Source organism: Aspergillus fumigatus, chromosome 8 (genome assembly GCF_000002655.1).
Source record: "Aspergillus fumigatus Af293 chromosome 8, whole genome shotgun sequence".
In the NCBI taxonomy this organism is placed as follows: domain Eukaryota; kingdom Fungi; phylum Ascomycota; class Eurotiomycetes; order Eurotiales; family Aspergillaceae; genus Aspergillus; species Aspergillus fumigatus.
In genome coordinates, this window is record NC_007201.1 from 1,751,382 (window position 1) to 1,770,366 (window position 18,985).

The 18,985-nt window shown below is 50.6% G+C and overlaps 7 protein-coding genes and 1 non-coding gene across 8 annotated transcripts; 5 read left to right on the forward strand and 3 right to left on the reverse strand.

Moving 5' to 3' along the window:
* Nucleotides 1–311: 311 nt before the first annotated feature.
* On the forward strand, nucleotides 312–1,482 carry arsH (uncharacterized protein; the record flags this gene model as incomplete). Its single annotated transcript, XM_077805346.1, has 3 exons — nucleotides 312–586; nucleotides 648–846; nucleotides 900–1,482. The coding sequence occupies 3 exons, from the start codon at nucleotides 312–314 to the stop codon at nucleotides 1,305–1,307; spliced, it is 882 nt and encodes a 293-aa protein (XP_077661472.1). The 3' UTR covers nucleotides 1,308–1,482.
* Nucleotides 1,483–1,487: 5 nt separating this feature from the next.
* AFUA_8G07160 (uncharacterized protein) lies at nucleotides 1,488–2,585 on the reverse strand. Its single transcript, XM_742421.2, has 2 exons — nucleotides 2,246–2,585; nucleotides 1,488–2,169 (listed from the first exon to the last, which is right to left on the reverse strand). The coding sequence occupies exons 1-2, from the start codon at nucleotides 2,466–2,468 to the stop codon at nucleotides 1,823–1,825; spliced, it is 570 nt and encodes a 189-aa protein (XP_747514.1). The 5' UTR covers nucleotides 2,469–2,585; the 3' UTR covers nucleotides 1,488–1,822.
* A 486-nt stretch (nucleotides 2,586–3,071) lies between these two features.
* On the forward strand, nucleotides 3,072–4,822 carry AFUA_8G07170 (uncharacterized protein). Its single transcript, XM_742422.2, has 2 exons — nucleotides 3,072–3,516; nucleotides 3,571–4,822. Exon 2 carries the CDS (start codon nucleotides 3,899–3,901, stop codon nucleotides 4,715–4,717), a length of 819 nt encoding a protein of 272 aa, XP_747515.1. The 5' UTR covers nucleotides 3,072–3,516; nucleotides 3,571–3,898; the 3' UTR covers nucleotides 4,718–4,822.
* A 262-nt stretch (nucleotides 4,823–5,084) lies between these two features.
* Nucleotides 5,085–5,197, forward strand: tM(CAU)8. Its single transcript has 2 exons — nucleotides 5,085–5,122; nucleotides 5,162–5,197. It is a non-coding gene (tRNA).
* A 1,615-nt stretch (nucleotides 5,198–6,812) lies between these two features.
* Nucleotides 6,813–8,528, forward strand: AFUA_8G07180 (putative C6 transcription factor; the record flags this gene model as incomplete). Its single annotated transcript, XM_742423.2, has 1 exon — nucleotides 6,813–8,528. The coding sequence occupies one exon, from the start codon at nucleotides 6,813–6,815 to the stop codon at nucleotides 8,526–8,528; it is 1,716 nt and encodes a 571-aa protein (XP_747516.2).
* Nucleotides 8,529–9,145: 617 nt separating this feature from the next.
* On the reverse strand, nucleotides 9,146–11,104 carry AFUA_8G07190 (uncharacterized protein; the record flags this gene model as incomplete). The annotated part of the gene is made up of 3 exons (XM_077805347.1): nucleotides 9,527–11,104; nucleotides 9,366–9,470; nucleotides 9,146–9,306 (listed from the first exon to the last, which is right to left on the reverse strand). The coding sequence occupies exons 1-3, from the start codon at nucleotides 9,801–9,803 to the stop codon at nucleotides 9,146–9,148; spliced, it is 543 nt and encodes a 180-aa protein (XP_077661473.1). The 5' UTR covers nucleotides 9,804–11,104.
* Nucleotides 11,105–13,370: 2,266 nt separating this feature from the next.
* AFUA_8G07200 (putative amino acid transporter) lies at nucleotides 13,371–15,655 on the forward strand. Its single transcript, XM_742425.3, has 3 exons — nucleotides 13,371–13,389; nucleotides 13,443–15,172; nucleotides 15,227–15,655. The coding sequence occupies exons 2-3, from the start codon at nucleotides 13,808–13,810 to the stop codon at nucleotides 15,281–15,283; spliced, it is 1,422 nt and encodes a 473-aa protein (XP_747518.2). The 5' UTR covers nucleotides 13,371–13,389; nucleotides 13,443–13,807; the 3' UTR covers nucleotides 15,284–15,655.
* A 119-nt stretch (nucleotides 15,656–15,774) lies between these two features.
* On the reverse strand, nucleotides 15,775–18,650 carry erg13A (putative hydroxymethylglutaryl-CoA synthase). The gene is made up of 4 exons (XM_742426.3): nucleotides 17,703–18,650; nucleotides 17,539–17,641; nucleotides 16,423–17,486; nucleotides 15,775–16,370 (listed from the first exon to the last, which is right to left on the reverse strand). Exons 1-4 carry the CDS (start codon nucleotides 17,760–17,762, stop codon nucleotides 16,194–16,196), a joined length of 1,404 nt encoding a protein of 467 aa, XP_747519.2. The 5' UTR covers nucleotides 17,763–18,650; the 3' UTR covers nucleotides 15,775–16,193.
* Between the last annotated feature and the right edge of the window lie 335 nt (nucleotides 18,651–18,985).

The following is an 18,985-nucleotide window of genomic DNA, read 5'->3' on the forward strand; positions in this document are numbered from 1 at the left end:
GTATTGTCCTCCACACTTTTGTGGACCATCCAAAGTGAGATGTTTCTGAGTTGCTCTCGGGTATTGAATCGGTCAGCCAATCAGCAGTCGGCGATGACATGCTCAATAGACAAATGCATCTGATAAGGATTTGCCGGACATAACGTTGGCATTAATTGACAGAAGTTCCTGGTTCGGGTCAAGTTGCAGTTGTCAAGATCTTTTTCCTCGTATCAGACTTAATCCATATGCGCTCAATGAATTGCTTGACCCCGAGAGTCATCAGAATATCCACTCCGACCCTTGTCCCATTCTCTTTCATTAGCAGCAGAATGACACATTCCGCCACAGTGACCCTACATGAGGTCAAACATGAACATATACAGACACCGCAACCCTCTTTCAGGACGCTAGCCATTCCCAAAAATGAAGATGACCCGAAAATCCGCGAGAAATATCGCCCCTTCCTCCTGAATCCACAGCAAGCAGCTGAGGACTGGGCCAATCGCTTGGAACTCGACGCCGTGCTGGACATGGCGGAAAAGGATCTCAGGACGACTCAGAAACGTATCAAGGTTTTAGTTTTGTATGGTTCGTTGCGGAAGAGGTGTGGACCCCTTCAACACGCAGTATTCCTGCCATGCATCCGAGGCTAACATTGTTGATAGATCGTACTCGAAGCTCGTAGCGTTTGAGGCCAGTCGAATCCTCTTCCGACTCGGTTGTGATGTCCGAGTTTTTAATCCAGAGGGTCTACCGGTCAAGGACGACGTCCAACATACGCACCCCAAGGTCCAAGAGCTGCGCGAATTGAGCACATGGAGCGACGGTCATCTGTGGGTGACCCCCGAGCAACACGGCAACCTGGTCAGTTCTTCGCCATCCAAAGTCTTCCAGAGAGCACTACTGATCCTCCCCAGACTGCTGTCTTTAAAAACCAGATCGACTGGATTCCCCTGTCGACCGGCAGCATTCGACCCACTCAAGGTCGTACCCTAGCCATCGCTCAAGTATGTGGAGGATCCCAATCGTTCAATGCCGTCAACTCGCTCCGGATCCTGGGGCGGTGGATGCGCATGTTTGTGATCCCGAATCAAAGCTCAATACCAAAGGCATACACGCACTTCCCGGATGCCGGTCAACCGGGAGACTATCATCTCATGCCAAGCGGTAACCGGGATCGCTTGGTTGATTGCATGGAAGAGTTTGTAAAGTACACAATCTTGATGCGGCCTCACCTTGATCTCTTTGCGGACCGGTATAGTGAACGCGAAGAAAGGCGACTGAAACAAGCCGCGCTGGCGGCTAAAGCCGGACCGGACGTTTAGAAGAAGATAAAGCTACGGCCGCGCTGAACATGTATATAGACATAGATCTTGGACCAATGTCCTCAGTACGCAGTGTTATACCCGAGCGGCAGCCAAACGAAGGTAGTCTAAGGAAATCCAAGCCAGCAGCCCCGACAACGAAAGTAGCAACACGCTGTCTGTCGCAAAGGCTCTCCACAATTATTCATCAAGATGGCTGCCATAGCATACTCCGTAATCAGGAAGGTTATGAGACCATGAGCAAGGAGAGCGTCACAGAGAGCAAGACCATCAGGATGGAGACGTCTGTTTACAATGCCACCGCAGGCACCGTCGCCTTCATCCTGTACCTCGGACCTTATACTCGTTGGACACTGCCCTATGGAAACAACAGAACATGGATATACAGGTTAAATTGATACATGATCAATTAATGAGATCAAAAGTGCTGGTACAGAAGTGCTGGTATCTCTTGCAAACCATGCATAGGCAAATCAACATCATCAGTCGTCAAACATCGCTCCCATATTCCTGCATCACGACCGCTGTTCTTTGCTGGACGAGCCTGTAAACCAGTTTCCCGCACTCTGAAATCCTCCGGAAATGGAATTTCCCACAGTCTGTGCCCCAGAACTGACACTCTGACCAGCACCCTTGGCCCAGTCCGCCACAGGGTCTGTGACGCCGCCGAGCGGACCGTTATATGAGCCATCCTCGTCTTTACCGTTTCTCTCGGCGCGATTGATTCCTTCTTTGGAGATCATGTTGCCGACAGGGGCAAGGAATCCGTTTTCGCCGAGCTGGTTGCCGGCCAGATTGTTGACATCGTCTTGCACCTGGTCAATCTGTTTAATGCCGGTGACTTTGGACTTGGAGAGGGTATCTAGCCGGGCTCATGTTAGTCTATGAGATGCTCAAGGTCATTTATCTTATATAGATGAGAAAGGGAGATTTCTTACCTTTGGCGACATATGAAGCCTTATTATCGCCCTTGCCGAACCATTTCAGATACTGCTCCTCGAGCCACGGCATCCACTTTTCATATTGGTCATTGTATGCCTCTTTCACCCATTCGCCAAAGGTCTGCTTCTTCTTCTGGTCTTCAGTGAGGCTGTCATAAAAGTGTCGCTTTTGCTCATCCGTATGAGTTTCAGCACCGGTCTTTTGGTTGGGATTGACCATGTTGTTGCTGTATTCGACGGAAATATGACTTTTGTGTTAGTGATAAGCTTGACGCTAAGAGGAAGTTTGCTATTAAACAGATATTCTCATGAGACTAAGGTCGCGATAGCCTTCTATATAATGCTGGTTTGGGTATGGCTGTCCGCCACATGGTGGGCCAGCACCATGACGTGTGTGAATTTCTTTAGATCAATCATTACTCGATCCTTGCTGGATGCGTACTAGCAAAGTCAAAGCTATTACTTAGCATCAAGGATGACATCTTGTTGGATTTCTAGAGTTGACTCCCTTCTGGATGGCCATTCGACGTGATAGTCCACGCCGCCCCTGACGTCATTTGCGCTGTGTCTGGTGAATCTCTTGAAATGACAATATTCGATGGCACGATATCCATATACACCAGGGCTGATTTGCATTGAAATTAGATCGGTTTATATTACAATGTTTTATATTGATGTCAAGTCGTGCTTGGCAGTGTTGTAGCATTATTGGAGTCGAATAATGTAGATGCAAGCGCAAGGGTCAGATGGCTAGCCCTTTGGGCTGTTGGTAAAGTTCACTTGTATGTTGACCAGGACTTCCTTTCGTTAATCAAAATCACAGACTCCAAGACCGATCAATAGGTGACTTGATTTGATTGCTTTCTCCATCAGACCTGTCTCAAGAAACCGTTTGCATACTATCAGGAAGGTCCCTGGGTCTCTTCCCAGAGCATTTCTTCCAGCAGCGTTCTCATTGGCATGAATGAAGCGCGCCGGCAAGGAAGATTTATATTACGTTACAGCCCTTGCTATCTTGGTAATGATTATGACCCTTTAAACGAGCCAGCATTTAGCCTGTGCGCGCTAGGGTGGGGGAACTTACTGACTGGACATCTGCTACACAATGAGGCTATTTCAGAAAATTTCTAGCTTTTCTAAACGGACTATTCCAGAAAGGACAGGCTTAGGATCTGACCAGCTTCAGAGAGTATCAACTGGGGATGGATATGGAAAGCCTCGCTAATTCAGCCTTGCCAGGAGTACTGAGTCTATTTTATGAGCCTCGTGTATGGTGCCTCTAGCTCAGCCTCTCATTGACCACTCTTTGCTAAATTATACAGGGCTGCTCCGCTTTTACGAGGCTGATAGATCGTGCTGCCTTTACACCAATCGCTTTGCGAGATGCATCATCTCGAGATATAAATACCCCGGAATACGAACGGCGGAGATTACGGATATGTCTGCCAAGACAGTGTTATTTCCTCTTTAAGCTACATTCTGCGGCTCTATCGTGATGCCCAAAGCTTCGATACTTCCAATGTTCTTTACTCCGTATTGGGAGAGCAATGATCGTTGTATATAAGCTTCCTCCGAAACCCATCATGAAAGGAGCAGAACATCACTCCTCTCATCTTCCCTACCACTTGTTTCATTCAGACCTTACTCATAATGAGATTCCTTCCTTGGGCTGTTGCCATTCTCTCGGCTGTGTGCGTTCAGGCAAATGAATGGCACGCCTACTACCGGCTCACCTCCGATGCATATCAAGCCAAGTTCAACGACCTTGTGGGCCAAGGCTACCGCTTGAACTCCGTCAGCGGTTACGAACGCAACGGCCAGCCTAACTTCGCCGTTATTTTCGAGAAGCGGCCTTCTACGGCCTGGAGATCTCACCATGGCATGACTTCTGCCGCTTACCAGAAGAAATTCGACGAATATCTCAGCCAGGGATACCGTGTCGTCCAGGTCAATGGCTACACGGTCGGCGACAAAGTGTACTACGCTGCGATTTGGGACAAGTCCCCCTCGGCCGGCTGGGTCACCCGTCATGGAATGACGGTCGAGTCGATGCAGAAATACTTCGACGAGTACCTGAAACAGGGCTACAAGCTCACTCATATCAGTGGCTACGAGCTCAGGGGCGAGGAGCGCTTTGCTGCCATCTGGGAGAAGCAGAACGATAAGGTCGCCTGGCTCTCCTATGCGAACATGACCTCTGCCGAATACCAGTCGCGCTTTGACAAATATGTCAAGGATGGATATCGCCTGATCGATGTCGATGGATATCAGGTAAACGACCATGTTTACTATGCGGCCATCTGGGACAAGTTGGCTTCTGGTGCCTGGGTTGCCAGACATGGATTGGATTCACCAAGCTTCCAGGCGGCATTTGACAAATATAAGGAGGAGGGTTATGTTCTTCGCGCTTTCAGTGGGTACAACTCTGGAAAGGAGGATCGCTATGCTGGTCTTTGGATAAAGCCATAGGTTGCATTTTGTCTTTAATCATGTATATAAGAGAAATTTTCAAGGTGCATCATTACTAGGGTCTACCTTCGAATACATCAAAATCATAAGTTGAATTTTGTCACATACACAGTTCGGCGGTTAGAAATATATATCGACGGTTTAACTGTTCGAGTGGGCGATACTTTTTTAATGCTGATGAAACTCTGTATCTTTAATTTCGCTGATGCAAACATGGTCGTGTAATCTACTGCTTGATCGAATAAATCAATATGTTATGTTTTTACAGCTCACTCTGCATTTGTACCGGTTTATTTGAGAGCTAGCAACCATACCTCGATGAGAGCCCGGTACATAAATTTCAACAAATAGGCTTATCATAACAATTGCCTCTATGGTGTAGTTGGTTATCACGCAGGTCTCATATCACATGACTCTTCTGTCAACAGAGGGGATGTTCCTGAAATCCTGAGGTCTCCAGTTCGATCCTGGATGGAGGCAGTTCTTCTTTTTTTTTTTTTGCTCTCATCGCCCGCCTCCTCGCTGTGCAGTCATCTTCATCAGTTTTTCTCAGTATTTTAACAACATGTATATATAAAAATATCGGCATGAATTAGTGACTGTCTGTAGACAGTATTAGATGCTAGTGACATCAACAACTCACGCAGACAAACAACCAACCCGGGCTGAAATCATGACCAGACAGTTGGTCTCTATTCCACTCTTCACAGACACTACTTGATCTGTCACAGGTCACAAGCGCAAGCTGATCATGAAACTTTTTCTTACAGGCCAAGATGAATCTCAGACTCGGCCATTCTGTCACTGTGTGCCACTCGTTCCTCGCCTCGTTGTAACACATTTCCTCTTGATCTGGTGGCTGCCTCTCCAGGGGTCCATCTGAATAGATCACTTCCATTGTCTTCACCATTGCTTCTCCTCAGGAAGAAAGTGTCATTCCGGGAGAATCCGCCCTGCATGCGAAGAATATCGACGTAGTATGCCCAGGATGCGGTTGCTACTATCAAGCCGGTCTTGCGCAGCCGGCGTGTGTATAGTCCAGGGGATATTTGACCAGGAGGATGAGAGTTGAAGCGTCACCCTCCTGGAACTCGCCGATCAGCAGAGTGTTGGGCGAGTCAAGGCAATCAAAAGCGATCCAGGTATGCCGGATCTTGGAGTCTGGCCGGAGCTCAGTCCAATTGTAGACCTTATCGCCGTTATTAGCATCATCCACATGGGGAGTATACACAATGTAGAAACTCACCTCGTCTGAGGAAGAACATAGGTGTAATCGGCTGCCGAGTAGCCGCCTCCAGCCGTCTTACCGATTCATCGCCACTCTCGACCTTCCATATGTTGTCCATGTCGAACACCCGTAGGCCATGGTCGGTATCGACCACGTACAGGGCAAAGCAATGCCACCCGCATGGATCGGACCCACTTGAAGTTATCGGCAGCGCTTGGTTCCACTAGCGTTACGTGCTGGTACTTGTGCGTCGCGCGGTCCACAAAGCTCACGCAAATATTGCATCGCCTTCCTTTTCGTGCGAAAGAGCGACTTCAGGTCTATTGATCATGGAATGATGAAGCTCAGGTAGAATACTCAGTACAGTGGGGTGCAGAAAGTTTTCGATCACCTCTGCCTTACCCCCTACTATGCTGCTGGCAGAAAACTATCCATTACTTCCCTAGGATATACACAACCAAAATGAGCTGCAAAGGCAAGGAATAACCGGGCAAAGGCGATTATCGAGGCGGATGTTGGCATACGAGGTATTAGTTATGATGGAAACAGAACCCTTCCAATTAGAGCACTGTTTGACAACAAGGGACCCCAAGGAGACTGGAGTATCGAACAGTTCCTATGGAGTACAAAGCATGATATGAGGCTTCGGATAGTCTTAAACTGACAAATGATACTTTAAGGCAACAGGGGATCTTGAACCTGAAATTTCAGGCAACAAATATTATCACGTGATAAATGAGTCATGTGTTTCCCCTCAACCAATCGCCTCAGGCAGCCAAGGCCATCACAGTCCGAAAGCGTACAAAAGTCAGACCACAAGTATATACATTCCAACTATGACTTAGAGAAGACATATCCCATTTTGCCATGACGCACCAGGCGCAAGCTGTAAATGCGCCCGTGTCGAGTGCACTGCCCTCGGGAAACATGCGCCAGCGGTCGCGACAGGCATGCGCGCCATGCCGCCAACGCAAAAGAAAGTGCGATGGGAAATTCCCGTGCTCGGCCTGTACAGGCTATGGATATGACTGCCAGTTTCTGGACGACTCTGTGAAGTCTGTCAAAAGAAACGCAGACGCAGTCTCGTCGTTGCCATTGCCCTCGACGAAGGCTGCTCGTTTGTCAGAGGTGACAGCAAAAAGCCTGGGAGGCAGCTCCGTAATTTCTTCTTCCTCTCATGGCATCCTTGATCCTTCAAAGCTCAGGTATATGGGTCGACACGCATCGGTTGCGTTTCCCATGACGGTCGGCCTCGAGTTGCAGGCTGCAAAACCCCCGCGCCTGCACTCTTTTGCGTATAACCCTGGAGTTCGCACCGAGCCCAGCTGTGGCGTCTCTTTTAACTTGACTGCCTTTATCTCCTGGGACAAAGTCCGAAGTTTGATGGATGTGTACTCCTCCACCGTCCATCCCGTGTTTGGACTGCTGGACATGGAGCGGCTGTACCACCGATGCGAGGAGCATTGGCACGGGAAAGCACAAGGCCTGGGCCTGGAGGCGCTCATCAGCGGAGTCATTGCTCTCAGCTCTCTCTTCTCCGGGTTTCTCAGCGAAGAAGAAGAGACGAGAGTCATGCTGCATGCGAAGGAGATCCTGGAAGATGCCTCAGTTAGCCGGAAACCCTCCATTGACAAGATCGCCGGGTGGATCTTGCGTACCATCTATGTGCGAGCGACCAGTCGGCCACACTCGGCTTGGATGTGTAGCTGCACCCTGATGCATCTTGTTGAAGCTGCGGGCCTCCACCAGCCATTAGACGCGGTCATTCTGACAACCGGAAGTAGTGGCAGAAAGGCGTTGGAGGATATCACCGAGACACGGGACCGCATTGCCCAGGTTGCTCAGTGTTTGAATATAATCATAGCCTACGACTATGGGCGGTCCGTGATAGACCTTGGATTGACGTGGAAGAGAGACTCGAAGAGCGATGCGCCATCTAACGACCTGACACCTCAGTTGTTCAGTCTAGTCGGGGCTGTCCCCCTCGACAACAATGCTGATCCGGCTGCCAGGCGGGATGAGTTGGCCATGGGCCTCGAAAATCTGGCCAAGGTATCGGTTGAGCATGACTTCCTGATATTAGTCAAGGCCGACCTGGCTTTTTGTATCTACCGCCGACTTCGACTGTTAGAGTCTGTAACCCCCCCAGCACAGCTTGACCGGGTTATTGAGATCGGTTTTTCCACATTGCCTTCTGCCCGGCGACTGGTGGCACAGAATCATCCGTGGTGGAATGTCGTTTGTACTGTCTTTCAGTTCATCTGCATTCTTGTCGCCATCGATACAACCGAGAGTCTCGAAAAGATCCCGGAAGCCGTGGAGACCCTGGAAATGATCGCACAACGATTGAACACACATTTGGCAAATGAAGCGCTTCACACAGCCCGTTATCTCATCAACGCATCATTGGACAAGAAGCGAAAGGGCATCTCGATCCTCGAGCGGGTGTCGGGAATTTCTGCACCGACTGACCCTGATCGCTTGGGAGGACAGTGGCTCCCTTCAGATTCATTGCTGGATTCCTTTGCACAAACGCCGTCGATTGATATGGACTTTCTTCTTGGTATGGACTTGCTGCTCTGAGACATGCCGTCTTCAAAGGCTACCATTTGACTCTGCAGTTGATTCAGCCGCCGTAGACATACTGTTTCACGATGAGAATGACGCGGAGAATCCTCTGCTGGTCCGTTGGACGTCGATAGAACGACGGTTCCTACAGAGCTGCGAAAGCCGCAGCCACCGGAATCCAGGCCCTACGTTCTCCCTGCATCTTCTGACGCGAGAAGGCCGGCGCCAGAAGTTCTAAAATGTCTAGCGCTAATAGTGCGCTTGCCGATACTTGCGTGGTTGATCGATCTCTATCGGAGGGGACGATATCCGCCAATCCACGCAGATTGGCCAGTATGCGTAGATGCACTTCAGCAAGTTAAGGAGAGGGGCTCACTGCCACATATGCTGTTGGTATATTCATATGACATACTACGCAAAGGCCGATGAGTATCAAAATTACTGAACTAGAAGCTCGCTTCGGAGCACATATACCGTCGCTAATAAATGGAGCTGCCTGATGATGCCTCAGGGATTACAGTATTGGGGGGCTATTGCCCCTAGATGGGAAGCTGTGTTGAGCATGCACTCCATGTCAATTATCGAACGTATGGCAGACTATCGTACAGCTCATCAAATCCGAGAAACATTTCCTAAAACATTTTGTCAAAGACATCCTGATCATGGTCCAATGCGTCCGCTTCCTTGCGCAGCACATCTGCTCTGAACTTCCGGAATGCGTTTTCGATGCGTTTTCTTCGCTCAGGGTCCTTTGTGATACTGCGACTTCCACTGGCTGCTCCGGCAAAGAACCCTGTAGAGAAAAAAAAGGTTAGCGACCATTGCATCGTTCAAGTTTTGCACCAGGCATACCCAGCTCCCCGCCCAAGAAGAGACCACCCGCAGAAGCAAAGAAATATGTCGCAAAGTCTCCCCATGTTGTCGGCTTCAATAACGGGGTAATATCAGGGATTGCCTCTATTTCGCTGTCAGTAATGAAATCTCTAGATTGCGTCGAACGAGGCCTGTCGCACCAGTTCGACCATCCGCAAACACCACCTGGGTGGGTTTCTCCGCTGCGCGGAATGCCTCGAAAAACGCCTTGCGCGTGCTTCGCAATCGGAACGCAACGTAGAGGCCCAGGCCAATCCCAACTGCCGAGCCGAGGGTCGTCCAGCGAGACACTCTGGAGGCGGCGCTTCTCAGCACGTCGCGATCTTCGGGTTGCAGGTCATGTTGCATGTGGTGCTCCGCCAGTTGCGTGAGCTCGTTGCCGCGACGACTGCGGATGGAGAAGGAGGATTCAGGCATGGTGATGGACCGAGAGTAGTAGAATGGTGTTGATGGTAATATCTGATAGGAGAAGCTGCCCGAGAGATGCAGGTTGATTAAATATCAAGGTTTATGGGACTTGACAATTGAAGCTGGTTGCGAGTAATGACGTCAGCGGAGAATGCGAATTATAGCATCATCATTTTAACATTGTGCCCCAGTCTTTAGTGGTTAATAGTCTTGAAATAATCATTATATAGTTTGACCAATGATCTACCAGCAGGAGGTAATGGTCTCAAGCATGGATTATAGAGCTTGAAGTTTCGTGCTAGGAGTGAGGGTAGATAGCAACAATATATGTAGCATTTCGTTTCAGCGTATGATAGTAATGAGTACTTGTCACCGCATCCTCCAAAGCTCTTGACGATTGCAATGCAAGAGGTAAACTCTTCTATAGAATTGTCCGATAACCCTGGTGTCGTCGATTGTGGACACTGCCCAATGTGGTAGAGTATGCTCGCCATGATGACTCGACTTGTAGCCTACCGCTGACACGAAGATGGAGACATCACTGCGGTGCAGCCAGCAAGGAAGTGATTCTGGTACTATAAGGCATCGGCGACAAGGTAAGCTGAATGGGCAGGGGATCACGGCCCTTATACTGAGATCAGATGCGGTCAGGGCTTGCAGAAATATCTAATGAGCGTTTGCAGCACTGCTAAGGCTCACTGCGTCGCAAAGACGTCTTTACTGCTGTCTGAGGGTGGGCATCCCGAGACGGAGTAGCTGGAGAAATGTATCTTGAGAGCATGCTGGTCCTGGAAACTGACCTGAACCCGTCATCCAGCGTTCTTGAGAATCCCGACAAACATTCCAGTCTCCTCATCATCAGCGTCATGATATGCATCTATGTATATCAATTCAACCATAGACTGACACTTGTTTCAGATATGCCACCGCCACAAATCTTGGTGAAATCCTGTTGTATCGAACAGACCGCTTTCTCGTAATATGCAAGGGATGGTGGGCAGATCTCAATCACCTCATGTCAGCTCTTCCACTCTTGAGCGCTGAAATCTGACAGACGAGCTGGTCGGTGGCAATCGTGATATCCCTTGCAGAATCGTGTGTTCGATTTGACAGGTTCCCATGGCGGTTAGAGCGCCTGGCGAACTGGGCACCAGCAGATCGTGGCATCTAGTTGTGATCTAATCAGGCGTGATAGATCGGCAGACAGACCATGAGATTCTTAAGCTTTACCGGAGCACGTCTGGCAGTGTACAGCAAGGGTTGAGCTTCGACATACCTCGTGGCCTGATGACAAGTTAGTAGACAAGATCAGTTGCCATCACGCCATCCCCTCGCCTTCGTGTGTGACTGGTTCGACATGCAGCGGCAATTTGTCGAGGTCAAGGGTGACCCGAAGTTTCAGGGGTCGAGGCTGACTCCCTGGCGATTGGCATGGAAGGTCGCAGAAGGCAGGATGAACTGCATGCCAGCTGTTTCCTCAGCAAGACCGTCCACAACAGGCGTACGGGTTGACTACAGCTCAAGGTAAGGGTCACGTTCGACAGTCTTCCAAAAAGCAAGGAGCATAAAGAGAAAAAACTTCCATGAGTTTCGCAAGGGAAGGACACGTGGACGTATGTGAGATTTTTGTGGGATTTCTAGAAAAGTTTACATGGCTCTCTCTGGATAGGGTTCCTATACCTACGCTGAAACAACTGGTACACGCATCTTCAAGGCTCTCGGAACAATCTGTTGTGCGTTTGCCGCAACTGGCCTGGGGTCTTGCTTCATCGACGAAGTTTATGCGCCGTGAATAGTCCTGTAGTGAGTGGTTCTCATACTTTACATAGGTATGTCTGACCACTGTCGGACCTGGTCAAATGGCTATCATCGGAGGCTGGCAGTTCATCATTGTTGCTGAACCAGTGGAAGTGCATTCAGAGCAGCAGAGTTGAACCCGCCTCTTTCCGAGAATCGGTCTTTGCTGCTTCCAGAGTGGTCTGTGGACTATATGCACCTCTGCTAAGCATGATGCGGGATTTTTTTCTTGTTTCAGCGCCATGGAATACAGCCAGTTGCTCAGCCGAAATCCCCAACGGAGGTAGTTAACCATTTGCTTAGCAATTCTGCAATCTAGCAATATCGGAGCGATAGCCAAGGTTGCTCTAAGGACCAGACGGCAGTGAGACAGCAGTTGACCCCAGGTGTCTACTTCAGCACAATCCCCAACTAAGCTTGTTCTGGATGCCGAGCAGCCACCTCTAGGTAGCTTCGGATAACTTCCGTTCAGAGCGATCAGCACAACTGTCCCAGGACAACTCGCGCAATGAATATGCCTTTGCGCTCACGTCTCCAAGGTCGTCTCTGGCGCATCGCGACTTCACCTTTCGACCCGATATTGTTTCTAAAATGGCTCATAACGGAAGTCGTCAACGCGGGGTCTAATGTCCACCTCTCCGCATGGAGATCTCTGGGGCTTCCCCAACAATACGGAGCAGAAAAGAGAGCGCGATACCCACAGAATGAACTGTATTATTAATGGAATCCCAAAAAAAAGAGGCAACTCGTGTAGGATCCCCTTGTTCGAGATGAGATGCAGCCGCGAGATCCTCAACATGATCGTGGGAAACCAATCCTGGCCCTGCGGTTGCCGGATCGGGACTAGTCTGAGACATTTTCATGACGCAAGCATTTTCTGCAGTCCGCCAAAACCTCAGCCAACGACTCCCATACGCATCAAGGAGAGGATACAGATGATGTCTCAGAGAAGAATGAGTCTATGTCAGATGCAGGCGTGTCCAGATGAACTCCTATCCTCCGTAGATACCTCGCTGACAGTGGTACACAGTACCTATGTATGGAGTACGTCCTAGGTAGGCCTGAGAAGGGAGGAAATACGGAATCTCCGTACTCCGGAATGATTTCGGCAGCCAGGGGACACGGCAACCCGACACTAACCCGAAATCGTCTAGACTCTTGGCGGAATTGACTTTTTTCCGGTTCCTGAAGTCGTCGAACCTGTCGAACATGTCCAACATGTCCGATTCGCCGAAATCCGACGCAGCCCGGTCGCCCCGTTCGCCTTTTCCAGTGCTTATCTTATCTCAGCTGACCACACTAGACCCAATTCGGCCCTGGCTGCGCTGAAGGTGGCGGAAATTCCTGCCAATTGCTGGTGTCCTGTTGCTTGCCGGGGTGCTAGATGCCCTTAAGATCGGATTCTGGGCGGCGCCACCGTCGATCGTCCGCAGAGTTTTATCCATGCCAGTCAAGGTATCAAAGGCTTCGTCTATCATCATCTGTGTCCCTTGCGTTCATCCTACACGTGTCGCTTCTCCAGAACTGTTCCAAGGGCCCCCCCGCAATGGCCGTTGACGATTTCCGGGGACTTTTCGCGGGGGATATGGGCTCATCGACAGGACTATTTCCCTTTGGTGATATCTATTACCAAATGCAATCACTTTGGTGCTATCTCGACTCCACGTCGCAATGGGTCCACGCAGCCGTGTCGTTTCACAGAGTGTCATCGATTGCCAGTGGTCTAACCTGTTTGTGGCAAGGTGTCCACCCGTCGTCTGCCGGTCATTTGATGGATGATGCCAAATGCAGTAACCAGGTACGCATAGTGGATCGTCGCACACCAGCGCCACAGAATCTAATTATTAAAAGAAATTCCTTGCTATCACTCGTGCTCTGGAGCAACTGGTCTCCAGGTCTGGCTTATGCAGCCCGTACGCAGTGCGCTCTCTGGAATCCCAGAGTAGTCTCAATCATGCCACTGTATTTATTCTAATCGGCCTCTTTTCCCTCCTTCTCCCACCCCCTCCCTCTCGTCTCTGCCTCACTTTTCCGCTCCACACCCATTCCCGCCCCTTTGGCCAGCTTATAAAGCACACAGCTGGCTTTGTTCACTTTTTGCTCCCGCCTGCTCTTCGCTCTCACTACTTGAGGAGGACGGTTCGATCTTGGGGCCCAGTCCATCTTTTCCACTCTTTCTCTCCCACTCGTCTGCTACCTCACCTCTCACCTTCAACATGGGGTCCTCAGCCGACATTTCCGACTACTCTGATACCGGCAAAGCCGTGGGAGCTGGCAATGAGAAGGGCGAGAAATTCTCTGCTCCTCCCCAGTACGATGGAGACATGATTGGGGAGATGAGCGAGGCCGAGAGACACATCTATGAGCACGGTATAAAGAAATTCAGCCGTCTCGGATGGAAGCGTTTGACCGTTGTGCTCATCGTGGAGGCCATTGCGCTTGGTAGTCTGTCGATCCCCTCCTCCTTCGCGACCCTGGGTATGGTGGCTGGTGTCATCTGCTGTGTTGGTCTGGGATTTGTCGCCATCTATACCAGTTACGTCGTCGGTCAGGTCAAGCTCAAGTTCCCTCAAGTCTCCCACTATCCCGATGCAGGACGGCTCATGTTCGGCCGCTTCGGCTATGAACTGATCAATGTCATGCTCATCCTCCAACTCACCTTCCTGACCGGCTCGCACTGTCTGACCGGCACGATTGCGTTCACCAACATCACCGAGAGTTCCATCTGCTCCGTCGTGTTTGGTGTTGTGTCTGCCATCATCCTGCTGCTGGTCGCCGTCCCTCCGAGCTTCGCCGAAATGGCGATTCTGGGCTACGTCGACTTCGCGTCGATTATTGCCGCCATCGGCATCACCATCATTGGCACTGGCATCAAGAGCGGCAATGCACCGGGGGGTCTGTCCGGAGTGGAGTGGTCCGCCTGGCCCAAGGAAGGCATCACCTTCACCGATGCTTTCATCGCCATCACCAACATCGTCTTCGCCTACAGTTTCGCCATGTGCCAGTTCTCGTTCATGGACGAGATGCACACCCCCAAGGACTTTGTCAAGTCGATCTGGGCGCTGGGTCTGGTGGAAATCTTCATCTACACGCTCACTGGTGCGCTGATCTATGCTTTTGTTGGCATGGACGTGCAGAGCCCGGCGCTGCTGTCTGCCGGGCACACTCTCAGCCGGGTGGCTTTCGGTATCGCCCTGCCTGTCATCTTCATCAGCGGCTCCATCAACACCGTCGTCTGCGGCCGTCTGATCCACGGGCGCATCTTCCGGAACTCCCACATCCGCTTCATCAACACCCCCGCTGGCTGGGCCACCTGGCTCGGTCTGATCACCACCATCACCGTCGTCGCATTCATCATCGCTGAGGTGATTCCATTCTTCTCCGACCTGCTCTCCATCTCCTCGGCCCTCTTCATCTCAGGCTTCACCTTCTACTTCCCTGCGCTGATGTGGTTCCTCCTCATCCGCGAGGGTAAGTGGAGTGAGCCGAAAAACTTGGCCCTCGGTGCCTTGAACGCCCTCGTCTTGATTATTGGTCTCGTCACCCTGGTCGGCGGTACCTACTCCAGTATCGATGACATTGTAGGCCTCCTTCCCCATCTGCCATTCTCCAGCACTTACTAACATCGACACTAGATCATCAACTACAGGGAGGGCAAGGTGAGAGGTGTTTTCACCTGCCACATGGTCTAACCCTTGAATCACCAGCAGCTACGGGGCTGAACCTGTGCTGGTTGTATCATACATGAATGGCTCAAGACTTGTTGCTGCCGATATACCACAATTCTCTTCCAGTTTATGATTAGACGAGCCACCGGCTGGCTCAGCATAGATGATGTGCATATACATACTGTGTTTATTTCGATATCTGAGCAAGCGAATTATGAATTTATTCTCCTCTGACCTTTCAGTATCTCCCACATGAGTGTCTATAACCGATAGGCAATCCAATGTCTGGCAAGTGGTATAAAATTTCGGCAGCGCCTAGACCAATCTTCTTCCTGATTTTTGTCACCAACCTTAAAAAAAAAAATACGTTGCAAGGAACCACGGTTAAGCTTCGGTCCTGAATATTCCAGAAAAACTTTACACACCATCGCTGAATGGTGCCAAGTACTTTTAGCTCATGGATCAAACTGCCCAAGTCCGAACCGCTGAAATGGCTTCAAATTTGTCAGCGGGCAATCGGCCTGAGACTCTCGGGAATTCCCGGGCGAATGTCTTGTCTCCCTGCTGAGGATCTGCTCAGTATTGCTTCACCGGAGTCCAATTCAGGGTGTTCTCATATTCTTGGTCTACTATTATCGTTCACTTCAGATGATTACAAGCAGTAAGGACGTACATTCTGGATTGCAGTGTTGTTGATCAATCCTGCTCCAAATCTTACGATATGTCGCACAGTGACTTCGCATTGAATATCTGCCGTCTTTGCTGATGATCAAGGTTTATGGAAGGATCCACTGTTCCACTTGCCCTGCACAGTGGTCCTCTAGTCGTCCCTTAATATTCCCATTCTTGTCTTTCGCCGTGAAGTGCCTGATTGGCCAGTCATGTTGGATGACAGTATTCTCCAAGTAAAATGATCGCATTGCCCTACTCCCGCTCAAACCGCCTGTTCATGCCGATCCTCACACATAGAGAGGTATGGCTTCATGTCATACTTGCGTCGATATGCATCATCCACATGCACCAGGAAATAGGTCCCTGGGGCAAGGCTCTCGACACTTCCCTCGGGAGTGTAGTTCCTCTGCTGATATGCCTTTTCGCGGAGCTTACACATCTACCCATACCCAAGTCAGCCGGGATCAGAACATCCATATCAAACGACTCACCTGATCATAGAATTCAGGCGACACTGCCGTTCGAGCACTCAGCCGATCCTGCAAGCCAATCTTCCGAGCCATTTCGGTCGTGTCGCCCTTGACCCGGAAGCTGAACAATGTGCTAGCCAGACCGCTGCCGTAGCTGAACATCCCGATGCGCTTGTCCTGCAGTCGGTCGCTGGGGACATTGCTGATCAGGCTGATGAGGCCCGCATACACGCTGGCGGTGTACATGTTGCCGCAGTTCGTCGGGGCGGTCAAGGACGGCTCGACGCGCTGGACGAATCTCTCCTTGGTGAGGCTGACACACAGCTTCTCCAGGGCTTTGTCCGTCAGCGACGCGGCGAAGTCGGCCTCGCGGACTTGTGCCGGCACCTCGTCAAACGATCCGGACTCTAATTTGAAGTCGTTGAACAGCAACCGGCCATACCCCTTGGCCACCAGCTTGCAGTTGGGCGCATGGAAAGCGAAATAGTCAAACGTGTCCAGGAAACTCCCCTGGTGACCATTGCTGATGGCCGTCCCATTCGTCTTGGCCGCTTGCCGCGCGCGCTGCTTGGCCTGGTAGCGCTGGTAGCATGCATCCAGGGCCCCCAGGTAGCAGGTGTTGGAAAACTGCCCGTCGACCAGCGGGTACTCGGATTTGAAATACGCCTTGTAGAAGTCATAGACGTGCTTCATGCAAGAACCCCGGACCGGCTCCAGCACCAGCGGGGCATCCGGACCGATGAGCATGGCCACGCATCCTGCACCACCGGTGGGACGCGCCGCTGGCGTTTCATACAGGGCAATATCACCCGCTACGACGATGGCGTCGCGTCCGTCCCACGATGACGACTCGATCCAGTTGACTGCGTTGAACAGCGCGTTGGTCCCGCCGTAACAGGCGTTATATGTGTCGACACCCTCGATGTCAGTGTTGTCGCCGAAGAGCTGCATCAGCACCGTCTTGCAGGACTTGGCTTTGTCCAGCAGAGTCTCGGTTCCGACTTCGAGACGGCCGATGGTGTTGGGGTCGATTGCGTACTTGCGCAGAAGGGAGGATACAGCGGTCAGAGCAAGAGAGTAGAGGTCTAGGCTGTCAGTTGTTGGATCCTTCTTCCATCGGATGGATGGGTTGCTCACCTTCACGGTCATCGCAAAAGCTCATGTTCTGTTGACCGAGGCCAATGGTGTATTTTCCGGCACTGGCTCCAAGAAATGTCTCGAGCTCGGTCTGTGGGACATACTGCAGTTCTCTTAGCCAAGGTTCTTGGTCACTGCCACAGGAGAAGCACTGGCGAACCTACTCGACTAGGGAAATAGATCTCCAGGGCTTTGATGCCCACGTTCTGAGCAGAGGAGGGCATGGTTGGTCGAAAGAATGCCACTCTGGACTCAATATTTGACTGATGAAAGTTGGCGCAGGAACTCGATTATCAGGTAACGGACAGCAGCTTGAGGTCGCAGACTGCTTATTTATGACATTTCATGACATCTGGAACGAGGGAGCTGAGGGGTCAACTGCAGGCAGCTGTGATGGTTCCTACAGTGTACATTGGAGCATCATCTGCACCTGCTGCTATTCCTTTCAACCGAGGCTAGGCCTCCCCTTACCTCTTGGGCTGAAATGTTGCGTTACAAGTCAATGGATAAGTTAATTTTATTGGACATTGGATGACAGTTCGATCTGGGGTCGGGGCCTGTTGTGGTGATGGCATCTCACGCCTGTTGGATGCAGAATGCTGTCGTTGTCCTGTACCAACCGCCCGACCACATCGAAATTATACTTCCCTCCAGACAAAAGAGAGGACTCACAATGATAGCTATCTCACCAAATGCAACTGTAATTGTTATTTGGATGCAGATTTCCCTAGATATCCACCCGTGGAATACTTGTCGCGGCTGAAAGATAGTGACGTGGATCGTCCAGGAAACATCGTTGCAGTTTTCTTCTTCAGGTTCCCATGACATGATGACCATATGAATCTAAGGGACTCTAGATATCTTGCTCTAAAAAGGTGTATTCCATTCGCTGGAGTAATAACAGTAGATTCATGTCTGCCTTCTTTGCCAGTGTCTGGCCACACTGGAAAGGATCGGGTTACTCACAAACAGGCAGAGTTGAAAGGATTTGCGCTATATGACCGGTCCGCCTTCATGATAAACTTCAGGGCCCTGTAGAAATCAGACTGAATCCAATGATATGTCGACGCCCGTCATATCAGAATTGAATCGCAGGGCACCATGACCCCCCGAACGTCGTCCTTGGCAGGCGAAACGGCCGGCTCAAGTAATGGTACCTTTTGGGATGGGCTGTAGATTGCTTTTCCAAAACTGGCAGCATACCTGCATCGTTGACAGTCTGGTTCTGTCCGTCGTATCTCGTGTGGAGGCAGGTCGGCCAAGCTGACTCGAGGGGAGCTCAATGTCAGCACTCTTCGGGTTGTCCCTGTTGACTGTGAATGTCTGAATGTCTTAGGCATATTGACGATTGTTGTTGTCCATGGTCTTATTTTATATCGGAGAATGCCAATCACTCTACTGCTCATCGTTGAGAACCGGAGATCTCATAGTTCATGCTTATTACCTT